We start from the raw sequence: 13,362 nt of genomic DNA, 5'->3' as shown, positions 1-13,362 counted from the left end.
CGATTAAAAAGAGTGGCGCAGTGTTTCTTGCAAGTTCTTCTTGCCCACTCTACTTCCTTGACTTGCGAACTGGTAGTTAATGTAAATATAAAATAACTTTAACATTTTTTCTGTTGACGTTCATATGTGGAATAAAGATATTTTGAGTTAACATTGTAAACATAATCGACCATTTTATAAAACGGCACGACTTTTGGTAGACTTTTAGTTCAGTCAGACATTTTATAAACACTAAATTGTTTTCAATATATTTCGAAAGACTTGTAAAATATTTGCCAAATATCGAAACAATTTAAAAACTCTTGTTATTAGGGTTACATGTAGACACTTGTGTGCACGATTATACTTCTACTAAGATCTTAATGATTAAGGTTTATTTGCCGTACCGCTCTTGTAGAATATAGTATTTGTAAGGCATTTGTCGTTGAAAGTCGTGAATCTAACTGAAATATATTTGAAACGGTGAGCTGTTCATAGTTGAAGCATAGCCCTTATTACTAAATAAGCCCTTCAGTGTAACTAATTTCACTTCCACCATTTCGCGTAACCTATAATGTATGAGTAGTTAATCATATTGTTCAACGCTTTTATATTAACCCGTTAAAGTCGCCTATTACAAATTTGTTTCCTCTATGGAATGAAACTATAGGGATACTTTTTTCTATAAAAGTGGAATCCTATAATATGTTACTATGCCCAAAAGTCGAAGACCGTTGGACCAATTTGAGTAAACTTTTTTATTTATACTTTGAATTCTGAGGAAGATTTCTTTTAAAATGTAGTCTTGTTTACAAAAGTTTCTATGGTGTTCATAGAAAAATGCTCCATATGTTGGTATGTATCTCCAAAAAAGGTAGTCTAAGTAAAAAACATATTAAGCCGAATCGGAGTTCGCAGGGTTAAAATTATTTGAGTTTTTACAATCAAGTACGTAATAAAATTGTATGAAATTTATTAACTAAACTACTGGTATATACGATTAAATTATAGATGTATCTATGGGCGTGTCTACTTGTTATGATATGCTTGTGTGCTTTTACCTGGCATTGGAGAGTCAGAAAGAACTACGCTCATTTACCATCTTATACGAATCTACCACTATTGGGAAACGCTTACAAATTGTATGGAAATTCACGGAGTAAGTATTGTTTATATAAAAATATATGTCAAAATCTTACTAATTTGATATAAGTAATATAATCTGTATATATAAAAATGAATCCCTATTTCCCTTGGTCACGGCATCAAGTGTGAACGGCTGGATCGATTTCGCTAATTCTTATTTTGTTGTGTGTATGTGTCAGGAGAGAAAGATAAAATTGCGCGGAAAATTTAAGAATACTTAACCACCATATTAAGTAATCCTGACTTATGTCGCGATTGCATTTTTTTAGTGCATAGCGCGTTAGAATAAGCATTAGAATAATAAACAATTTTTTTTTTCTGAAATACTTTTTTAGTTAATTATACCAATACGAAATCAATCAACATAGTTAATAAATTCAACGTATACATATATGTGATGAATGAAACGCAAATATGTTGCTGAAATATGTATTTTAAGAAACAACATTTATTGTTTGTTTTTTTACTTGAAAACAATGACTATATATATAAAAGATACAATCCAAAATATTCTAACAAAAAATCTAACTAGGGCCAAAACTAGGGTAAAGATACCACAGACTGACAAACAAATTAAATGAAACATCAGTAAACACAGAATCTATTCTTAATCATCTAAAGAATCAAATTTAAGAAATATAATTATTTCTTTACATATATAATAAAGAGCATTGTTGGCCAAGTGGCTTCAGTGTGCGACTCTCATCCCTAAAGTCGTAGGTTCGATCCGAGGCTGTGAACTTTCTTTCTATGTACGCATTTAATATTTGTTCGAACGGTGAAGGAAAAAATTGTGAGTATACTGACATGTCTTAGACAGACAAAGTCGACGGCGTGTGTCAGGCACAGAAGAGGCTGATCAACAACTTGTCTATTATATTAAAAATTATCATTAAACAGTTTGAGAAATCTGAGGTTTAGCGCCACTGATTTACATATGTCCTTATGGGTATTATTAGTTGCAATATTTTGCTAAATATTATATTAGTAGGTAAGGTTAGCGTTAAGTAGATGAAATCATAAAATTAAAAAGGGCACATGCCGTGGAATGGACAAAAACTGGTGAGATACTCTTCAAAATATATTATGTATCCATGTACATGCAACATGCACCCAATATATTCTATATACTCAAGACTGTCGTCACCCTGTTTTCCCAAAATCTACGTAATAGAAAAAACTAATACATACGCACTGAAGCCTACCTATATATAATCAAGCAATAAAAAATAGGCATAAATCTGAATACCCCTTTGCGGCGCGACTGCTAAGTGCGAGAAGGTTATGTGGGACTAGCTATTTTCCAAGGCAATACCAACAATCACCCTGGGCGGGATGTGGTAAGAATTTTATCCGCTTCCCGAGACGCGACTACGGTTGCTTTCACCTCCTACAAGTTCTTACGTCAACCTTACTTGTTTATGGTAATTTTTAGAACTATTTTTAACATTTGAGGACGTAACGAAGAAATGTGAAACTGCTAATAAACCATTTGTATTCTGGGCGGGACCTACGCCGATTTTATGTGAGTAATATATATTTAAGGTCAAATTTTAGTGGTTAAGATAGAGTTTAATGTGTAATTATCACTCACGGCGAATGAAAACCACAAACATTGTGACAGAACCTTGCCTTAGACGGCGTGTGTCAAGCATAGACGGCTGATCACCTACTTGCATATGAAAAATGACTATTTCGAAACAGATACAGAAATCTGAGGCCCATACGTAAAACCATCGTTTTTTAATGTCTCTTGGTGAAAACGTACGTGAAGATGTGAGAAAGTAAGTAACCTAATTAAACTGAAGTATTTTCGAACCCATTCGGCCTAGGGTCCTTCAAGAAAAGAGCGTAACCATTCTTAAAAGGCCGGCAACGCACACGCCCTCTGGCATTGGTGAGCCTCCTTACCGTTTGCCTTTCTTTCTGTAAAAAAGAAACAGAATCCTCAAACCAATGTTTGCAATCATCGTAATGAATAAAATACATCTTGGAAACAAATTGCGCAAAAACGTTCGAAAACTTCCGTTGTCACTGCAATAACTATTAACTATCCATTATTATTACACGCTATATTCACATCCATCAAACTCGAATAAGCTCCTAATTTGAAACCAACCAATGAATAGGATAAAAAAAGTAACCCATAAAAATATTACAGTATTGAGTGACCCTGATGACATCAGGCTGGTGGCAAACGCCTTCATAGAAAAACCATACTATTACAAATTTGCCAATGCTTGGCTTGGCAATGGCTTATTTACTGCACCTGGTAAGTTACCTATATATAATAATACTTTTGTCCTATGTTGATTTGATCGCGTAATACCTATTGCTTTCAATACAAGGACTGTTCGACACAATAATAAATATTTGGGAGTTAAGTTCGGTGGCAGTTGATGGAGGGATGTCAAATGTATGTTTAATGAAACTTTTGTTTGAAGCTGGATGTCAGCTTCTAACAAAGAGAAGTGTAATCGTTTAAACCATGATCTTAAAACTAACATAAAATTAGGGGTTTTCATTTAAACAAAAAACTAACTTAGCTTAACTTAAAGTATATATGTAAGTGTATTCAACCTATTGGACATTATCGGAATCGAGAGTATTATATTATATTTAAGAGTGTGAAAAAAAGGGCTCATGTTGGCTTTATGTGTGCGATGCTTGCTTACATTTGGTTTGCACTTGTAATGATCACTTAAATATATATAGGTTACTTAACTTATGTTACGTTACATAATGACGTGAAGATGTCGAGTTGAACGCGAGGACGGATTTTCAGAATTCAGAATACCTACCTGTTTTCTTGGTATTTAATTATTTAAAAAATATATTCTTCTATCTGTTAACAATATACTATATATTTCAGGTTGGATATGGAAGAAGAACATTAAAAAGATGGCGAGCACGTTTATAGGACCAGCTGTAGATCACTACCAAGTCTTTTTCAATGATCAAGCGCACAAATTAGTTCAAAAACTGGCGCGGGAAGTGGACGGCGGTTTCTTTGATCCAATGCCGTACTTATGCTTTTCAGCCTTGGAAACTATTTGTCGTGAGTCACTTTATCTACTACTTTGTGATCGAAATATATGAAGATGTTTTCTTTGAAATTATTACAAATCCATGATAGAATCTTATATAGTCTCCATATATAGTCCATTCCATATATTATAGTCTCTTATAATTTATAGTCCTCTTTTAATCGTGCAAAGGGTTCAAAAAGGCCGGCAACGCACTTGCGAGCCATCTCGCAATGTGAGTGTCCATGGAGTTTCAAGAGAATTGAATTTTTTTTATAAAATAGGGGGCAAACGGGCTGAAGGCTCACCTGATGTTAAGTGATACCGCCACCCATGGACACTCTCAATGCCTGAGGGCTCGTGAGTGCGTTGCCGGCCTTTTAAGAATTTGTACGCTCTTTTCTTAATGGATAGATAGATACATTATTTTTAGAGGTTGGTCTTGGAGTATCTAAATCCAATAATCTGGTGTCGGAGGAGTACTATAAAGCCTTCCATCGCACCCTCGATCTGATTGTGAATAGAGGCACCAATATTCTGCTGCACCCTGAATGGCTGTACCGTTTGACACCAGTGTATAAGGAGCTTTTGAAATGTGTTGATGTTTTGCACAATGTCTCAAAAACGGTAAGTGTGTAAAGTTTATAATATACAATATTCACGCACTCCGTTGACTCTGAGACGCTAAAAGTGCTTTGGCCTCCAAAATTAGAAACTTCCAGGTCTCCCTGACCCTCGAGTCACCCTAAGAAAAATGTATGTTTAAAAAATAATTATGTTTATAAATTTTATTTTATTTTTTATCGCACGTCAAGGCAGTTTCGCGCACCACTACTATGTGGAACCAGCCACCCCCACTGAAGTATTTCCAACTTAGAATCCTCCATGAAAAGAGCACTTGCGAGCTTTCTTGTAAAATGAGTGTCCATGGGCGGTATCACTTAACTTCAGGTTAGCCTCCTGGCCGTTTGACTCCTATTATATAAAAAATGAAAAATCCATTAATGTGCAAATCGTGTTATAACTCTTATACGTACATAATACTGTAAGTAGACTTCTTTTCAGATATTGAATAATAAAAAAAAAGAACGCGCTTTAAGAAACGGCGATCATCATATCGATAATGGTAATGAAAACAAATTCATACTAGACTCTATTGAAAGAGATGGGCACCTAAGGAAATTTAGGTCTTCAGATAGTAAAAATGCATTTTAATTTTCTGACTGAGTATACTTACAATCGTGGAAATGAAAAAGGCTGAATGATGGTATTTTTTAAATAAACTTCTGATGAACTCCTATGTACACGGCCAAACAAGAAGTGATCGGCAATAAAGACGAGAAGATTTTTCTCCTTATTTAAACTAAATAATTTCAAATGTCCAACTTAATAACGAGTTTGATCTCTTCCCAAAACCACAGCTTGAATCCTTCTGTACATTTTTTCTACGATGTTTTAAATAACGTTATGAGGAATACGTTCCCACTCTTCTGTAATAACTCTTTTTGTTTGATGGTTTGTGGAGCAGGTTGCACTGATTTTACTTGTCTGTTAAGAACATCCCAGACATGCTCAATAGATTTGAGGTCAGGACGTCGAGCTGGCCAGTTTAAAAATTTTTTGAATCGAATAGCATCAAGTTTTATTTCCTTATAGCATTTATTTATAAATGGCATTCATAACCTTTTTTATAGATAAAGATTCTTTTAAATCCTTTTTGGATCACTTGCTGGAGCTCCGGCAACATGACCTATCTCTTACTGACGAACAAATCCTGTGGGAAACCGCAACCATCATATTGGCTGGACAGGAGACGGTTGCTACCAGTCTGTTTTATACACTTCTTGTAATAGGTAGTAGGAAGGATGTCCAAGAGAAGATGTATGAAGAGTGAGTAGAATTAGTATACAGAAGTTATTATATATTAAGAGTTATAAAGAATTAAGAATTTATTACTTCAACTGACTATATTCAACTAATGTAATAAAAACTGTCATAGTATTAGGTCAGTTTCTCATTTTATTTTACATCCTTTTTAGAATGTGTCTTGCCGGCAACGCCACTCACGAGCCGTCTGGCATTGAGAGTTTTCATGAGCGGTGTCACTTAACATCAGAGGAGCCCAGTTCTATATTAAAAAAAAGATTTTCTTTTCAACTCCTTGTAGTCCTATGTGGTCACAATTAGTAGGGCTCATAAACCAGGCCTTTTTAATATTTTCTCCAGGTTGACGCGGCCCCCTCGGCTTATCTCTATAGAGACCTGTACGCAAGAGCACACTCCTGGAGTGACCGCGAGATCAGGCGCAGCTTGACATGTTCATTTAATGCATGGGGGTGGATTTATTTCATAGAAAAATGCCTAAGGCACCTAATTATCAGTATTTTACCTCTCGTATTACACGGCCTTAATTGACTAGACGCAATTTCCAGTGAATATGAAGGGAGTGAATAAGATTTTACGTCGTACGGGAAAGTTCGTTCGTGTATTTTTAGAAGGAAAATGTGAAAACTTGCTCGCTAGTATTGCTTTTAAATTAAAAACTATTTTTTTTATGGAAACCAGATTTTAAACAAGCTTTCTTACTTTTTTTGATCATATTTATTCATCCGTTTCCTTGTTACTTGTGACTGGGAACTACTTCTTATATTAAAAAAAATCATATAATTCTTTTTTCAATCAGTCATTCAATTTCATCAAATCAATTTCAATTATCAAATAATTTATTTCCAGTATATACAGTATTTACAATATTATTAACCTACATAATAATAATAAGAAAATTTAACACCTTTTACAGCGATTCTTCGCTTTAATGGCATACTCATTTGTTGGGTACTATCTACCCGGCGCCAGCTTAATTCTTTAATTAGCTGTGCATTTGAATCCCACGGCCCAAGAGTACTCCAAAGGGAACAATATCAAAATAAATACATAATGACCACGTAGGTTTTTATTAACAGGATAATGAGGACAGTTGGCGATCGACCGTTAAAGAAGAAAGACTTGGTTCAGCTAAGCTACTGTGAAGCAGTTATCAATGAAAGCCTTAGATTGTATCCACCAGCTGTCGCCGTATTACGAATGGCTGACCATGACTTGAAGATCAGTACGTTTACTTTATTATAGATATAAATTTCTTGTTATGTCTGGGCAGTTATATTGTTCGTGGATCTTTGCTTTTAGTTGGAGAAGGATCACAACATGCTTCCTCCAAGATTAATATATGTAGTCGTTTTGTCTGCCATTTCTTAAGAGGCAAGTCTGTGATCAGCCTGTTAGTGACTGACACGATTTTTGTGACTAATTAGTGCAGGATTCCTTATGATTTTTGCCTTCACCGGCCATTGTTCACGGCCCTAATTTGATAGCACTTAAATTCGTTAATAAATAAAACAGCTTATAGATCGTATGTTATGTTAGTTATATTTTATGTGATTAAGCAGATTCCTGAAAGATCAGAAATTGTGTTTGCAGGTTCCTGTACAATAACGAAAGGTACAACGGCTATAATAAACATATGGGGTGCGGGAAGGTCGAAGCGTTTGTGGGGTGATGATGCAGCCGCGTTCAGACCTGAGAGATGGCTCCCACCAAACATTCCCAGCATAAGCTCTCATTTACCTTTCAGCTTGGGGAAAAGAGCGTGTATAGGTATTGTATAATCGTCGTCATTGTTGGTTTAAAGGTTTATATAGGTTTAGGGGTCTCTCTGCATCTTCTACCGCATCTACCATGGAGAGCGTTCCGAGGAAGTGTTCGGTGTAATACCTGCAGCTGAGTTTCATTATCGGAAGTCAAGGCAAAATACCATCCGCATCACCTCCACGTCCATCGTTTCATAAGGCAGTATTTGCCGCACACCACCTCGATGCGGAACCAGCTGCCCACTGAAGTATTGCCGAACCAATTCGACTTAGGCTCCTTCAAGAAAAGAGCGTACTAATTCTTGGAGCCTTCTGGCAATATGAGTGTGCATCACTTAACATTAGATGAGCCTCCTGCCCGTTTGCCTCCTATAAGATAAAATAATAATAATATTTCACTTATTACTATACTGCGTATATGCTCTAAGAACATATAAAAATATCCATCGTTTTGGGGATAGTGTTAAGTACTCGCAACGCTTTTGTTGCCACAAATACATTCTGCCCGTAGGGACAGCAAATAACCTTTGTTTCTGCCGTGACAAATATCCGTTTTCCACAAATAAGTTCTTGCAGAACAATAACGTTTGGTGCATTAAAAAATCGATAGGATAAGTCCATTCATGGACTTACTCCAAGGCATAAACTCGCTCCAACATGAGATAGTACTTCGTCTCATGCGTAGCCCAGACTGATATCAATAAATCTAAATCAGATATATTAAAGAAAAATAATTTCATTTTTTATCAGCTTAAGACCGATTCTTTTTTTTATAAATAAATGTATAGTGTTTCTATATGTGATATTGACCTAGCTCGAAATGTCAAAAACATCCACATCGAGTGAAGTCAGTTCGCCAGTTCGTGATAATCGCGATTGGCTAGGGGGATTAGTTATATTTTTTACTTTAGTTTAATATAATTGCAAGAAAATAATTTTATTTAATACAAATTTAATTTGTATTTTCAGATATTAAGTTCGTTGTTCATGTGTTAAACGTTCTAAAGTAAGCTTACAATTTCTCAGGCAAGAAATACTCAATGGCATTTTTGAAGACAGTTTTGGTGCACTGCATACGAAGTTATGAAATAATTAGCGACGAAAGTTTCAACAGAATGGAGTTTAAGATAGACATTGTGTTACGACCTTTGAATGATTGTTTTATGAAGATACAACGGCGTAAGTCAAACTAGACAAATTGTGGTCATGTGATCTTTTTGGAAAAGGAGATAACAATATAATATTAAATCTGTTTAAATATTATATTGAAGTATTAAAAAACTTCGTAAAATGAAAGTGTTTGATTGGCCTAATGACAAAGAAGCTGTAGCGCACAAAATGACATAATAAAATGGTTTAGTGTATGTGGTGTGGTAATGGTGTAGTGGTATATTATATAGTGCAGTATAACTTGAATATCATCTACAACATGAGGCAAACAAAACTCAGAGTAGTCATCCCGTTAGCCGATAAACTGAAGCTCTTTTGCCAGTTCTGCAAAATTAACACTACATTTTACCACTTTTTACAACAAACTTCTTCCACTTACTATCATAGACGGCTCTGCTAAAAAATCACATGCATCGATTAGCTTTTGTCCAGTTATACACTCCATACTCTATAGACTATTGCCCACTATTTGGTATTTTGCCTCCAGTGCTTCTAACTTATTAATTTCAACAAATTTGACCAAAGAAGATTTTATTTAGTCCCGATATTGTTCTTAGTGTCGTTCACATGAAACATTAACCTTGCATTTCTACTTCCTCTCTGTATTCCGTTTGTCGATGTTTACAATAATTAATCTTGAGATAAACGCTATATTGCGAATCATAATTGGGATATTACAATGATTTAATCCAAACATTCTAAATACTCAACCATTTTAGTTTCTCGATTACTTTATATATAATTATTTTTCGTCCTAGCCACCCGTAATTATACCTATCAGGTATTTATAAGTAAAGCAATTTCTTTATAACTTGTAGAGACCAATAATCTACAAGGCGCAGTTTTCGATATTAAAAATTAAACGACTAATTAATGTAAGAAGTGTATGATTGACATTCTAATCGTTTTAAATTGAAAAAAGTACAAGAGAACTATCATTTAAAAAAATGTATCGCCATATTAAAGGTTAAAATATGTTTCTTTCATAGTTTTTCGAGTGTGCGTGTGTTTTAATACCAATAATTTATGAGTGTGCTTAGTTCGTCTTTTTCAAGCTTTAGTTTTAATTTAGCTTAGCTTTTTTAGTTTAGCTTGCGTTCTGTTTTTTAGTTAGATTTATATGATCAGTCTAATAAATTGTATATTTTTTTTATTCTGATTGGCAACTACAATTGAATACATACGGCATACGACTGAAAGTGTTTTTACATTTCAGGAATTTCAATTTATTATTATTAAATTTTAATTATAGTATATTTGAGTATATTTTCTACTCGTTTTGTCCTGATTTAATTTTTCAATTACTCGAACAAAAGTTCTTACTAAAATTTATTGCTAACATAGTAACGGCCACTATAAAGTAATAAACATTGAATCTGTATCCCATTTATATCGCTTGCCCCGGGGAAGTAAGCACTTTTAAGACTGTTTTAATGTTTTGTCATATTGGAAGTCATAATATTTCCGCAAAAAGAGTGGTTATTATTACGTTCCAGACCAGTGCTTCCACGTGGGGCTAACTTGCAGGGATTTATATGCTAACTTTACAGACATGGGCACACGCCCCACAGGGGGCAATTTTATTGTTAAGTGGGGCTATTCGAAAATTTCTTAAAATGATTTGGAATTTGAATTTCGGTATTTCATTATGTTTTGACAAATTACTTACTGTGTACTATAAACCTATAATTATACAAGAGAGTGAGTGAGAGTTTTTCAAGTGAACAATTTTTTTTATATAAAGAATTATGTATGTTATTTAAGGAGGAAAGAGAATTTTAGAAAGGCTAACTAAGGTGGCATGGCACAAACAAGTTTGAAAAATTCTGTTCTAGACATTCGTCGTAATGTGCGATTAATGTGTGTCCGTAATTATGTTTTAACAGTTAACAATTATAAACGCTTTAGCACTTTAGTCTAATTAGATAAATTATTATCATATACATTTAGTTATTTTTTAAATACACTAAATACATAACAACAAGTCTAATTGTCAAATAGGAAACAAAATTAGCTATAATTTGATGTGTTTTAATAAGATAGGAAAACTACAGACAAGGACGGTAATTAGGAGTCGACTAACGGGATAAATAACAATTTGTTTTGGTAATTCTACATAAAAATTGAATAAACAAGAAATCCTCTTGGCGCCTGGCGTATTTATTTAAGTAAATTATAAGATTTAATTTAGTTATTGTAATGTGGTATTTAACTTGATTATAGTTAATTTTATAAATATCCTGTGCTAATTTTGGTTTATTTTACAAGAAGAATCTATAACTTGGCACCTAACGAGGAACCCGAATGGTGTTCACAGACTTTGTTTAGACAGGTAACAAATAACTAAAAGGGATACTGGCAAGAGTTACAATGATTTTGGATAATTTAGTTAGTTCGCGAAATATTAGTGTTTTTGATTTAAAAACTGCATAACTTTCAACTGAAACAAATACCAAGCCGGGGTTGGTTTCAATTGAAAGTTATGCCTTCTGGTTAAGTAAATGCATTCAAACGCAACAGAGTATATTTTATTTCATGAACTAGATGGTAAAGTTGGGCTTATCGGGATGATATTGATGATACAGAAGTGAATAGGGTTATTGGCACAATGATTTGAAAATATAGTCAAACCCGGGGAGTATCTTGATCTATTTAACGTATATTTACTGTCTGCAAAACATCACAAAATACTGCTTAGTTATTTGAGCTACGTCCAACACATACTGACACGGGTTATGTCTCCTTTTATTTAACTAGTGGATGAAAAATCGACGACGATAGTTAATAAATAAAACTAGACAGTTATCAGTAATAAGTACTACAAACAACGCTCACACAAAACATTTACCTGTATCACTTGTATGTCTAAAGTTACTGGGGTCGGACATACTACCTACTTTAAATAATGGAATTAATGAAATCAGGAAACTCGCCACTTTTAATACAATTGTTGAAAATTATAGCTCGATGGGGAGCAATTACATCAATTATGCTGCTAATTATGTTTACAAAAATACCCCAAAGATCGGTAGGATTCTAGATATCCTTACTATAGTGTCGGCACCAATGGGTCGGAATGTAATACTGACCTTGCAGTCGTTTACAGTATCTTTGAGCAGCGATACTGGCGGGCGGGTGATGATTGAAGAGACTAATTAGTAGTCGACATTGGATTGTCAGAAAAGTACTTTTCAAAAATAATCGCTATCTCTTCGTTAGATTTGATTATAGTGTTATCGACACATAGTTTGTTTGTTTGTTTGCGATCTTTGACTCTTTAAGTTTCACTATCAATTACCTTCCAAGTCATTTTAGTTTTATTGGTACTATTTTCAAACTAGTTTTTGATATTTAAGGGCTTGGCCGCGTAACACGTTTTCGAACATCAAGAGTTAAAATTCTTCATTATGATTGTATGACTATTCAGCGTAAAGGCCACACAACCGTTGTCTACTTTTATAAATTTCGCTGTCGCCCACTCATTTAACGATTTATATTGCAAATGAGAGACTTTTAGAGCTATTTTTAGTCTGATCGATTATTGGATTCCTTTCTTGAAACCATCGCATGATATTTTATCCAGGGAAGGGAGCATCCATATAGCTTTAATTGTACTGGAAAGCAACAGGTACCTCAAAAACAAAATGTCCTTGGGACTCATAAACCTACAGGCTACACTCCTTCCTTCCTCTTCTTTGGCAGAGACACTGGTCTACCTCCAAAATTGCAATTAATTCGCATGGTGTAGTACATATGTTCCATAATATATATATATATATATATATATATATATATATATATATTTAAGTATTGATGAAAAATAATATCTAATAAAACTTTTTATTATCTATGGAACGTTTAACAGAAGATAAATGACTCATATAAAACCAGTACAAGCTAATATAATTTAATTTAATGTAGGTGAACATAAATATATGGCACCTAACTATAAATAATAACGATAAAGCTATAATTATTGAAAAATGATCTGATAATGTTTTTAGGTTAAATACCAATTTGCACATAAATCCGTTAGGGTTTTGGCATGCTAATGACTTGAGGGCAAACTGGAATGGAGAGCAGCCGTTAAATTAATGAAATATTATATGTATCTTTTCATTTCTTCTGTTTTTAATATAATATTTGTAGGTAGGGAAAAAACAACAGATACGTACGGCGATTGCCGTGTATTGGATGCTGTTGAGTTATATGTCATTTTGGACTTTTTATTATGTGTGTGTTGGTTTGGGTTGGTTTGGGGTGTGGGTTTAGTTTTATTTTGTTGTGAAAATATTTAAAAATCTTTTTTAGTTTTGGGAAATACCATCAAATTAGTGTCCAATTATGTTCCCAGGGGCAAGCGATATTTTAGAAAGTAATAAAAAATTATCCAT

The 13,362-nt window shown here is 34.0% G+C and overlaps 1 protein-coding gene across 1 annotated transcript; it reads left to right on the top strand.

Moving 5' to 3' along the window:
• Nucleotides 1–404: 404 nt before the first annotated feature.
• LOC123713227 (cytochrome P450 4C1-like) lies at nt 405–9,088 on the top strand. Its single transcript, XM_045666808.1, has 11 exons — nt 405–462; nt 991–1,138; nt 2,561–2,650; nt 3,287–3,397; nt 3,998–4,183; nt 4,585–4,778; nt 5,217–5,277; nt 5,846–6,041; nt 7,115–7,260; nt 7,629–7,805; nt 8,825–9,088. The coding sequence occupies exons 2-11, from the start codon at nt 991–993 to the stop codon at nt 8,989–8,991; spliced, it is 1,476 nt and encodes a 491-aa protein (XP_045522764.1). The 5' UTR covers nt 405–462; the 3' UTR covers nt 8,992–9,088.
• The last annotated feature ends 4,274 nt before the right edge of the window (nt 9,089–13,362 follow it).

This window comes from Pieris brassicae, chromosome 8 (assembly GCF_905147105.1).
Source record: "Pieris brassicae chromosome 8, ilPieBrab1.1, whole genome shotgun sequence".
Classification (NCBI taxonomy): domain Eukaryota; kingdom Metazoa; phylum Arthropoda; class Insecta; order Lepidoptera; family Pieridae; genus Pieris; species Pieris brassicae.
This window is presented reverse-complemented; position numbering and strand designations above follow the sequence as displayed.

What these genes read in the sequence shown, in the direction of transcription:
- LOC123713227 (XM_045666808.1), top strand. Translation starts at nt 991, where the DNA reads ATGTATCTATGGGCGTGTCTACTTGTTATGATATGCTTGTGTGCTTTT. An exon ending in AGCCTTGGAAACTATTTGTC is followed by an intron (nt 4,184 to 4,584) that starts GTGAGTCACTTT and finishes CATTATTTTTAG; the next exon opens with AGGTTGGTCTTGGAGTATCT. An exon ending in CAAGAGAAGATGTATGAAGA is followed by an intron (nt 6,042 to 7,114) that starts GTGAGTAGAATT and finishes TTTTATTAACAG; the next exon opens with GATAATGAGGACAGTTGGCG.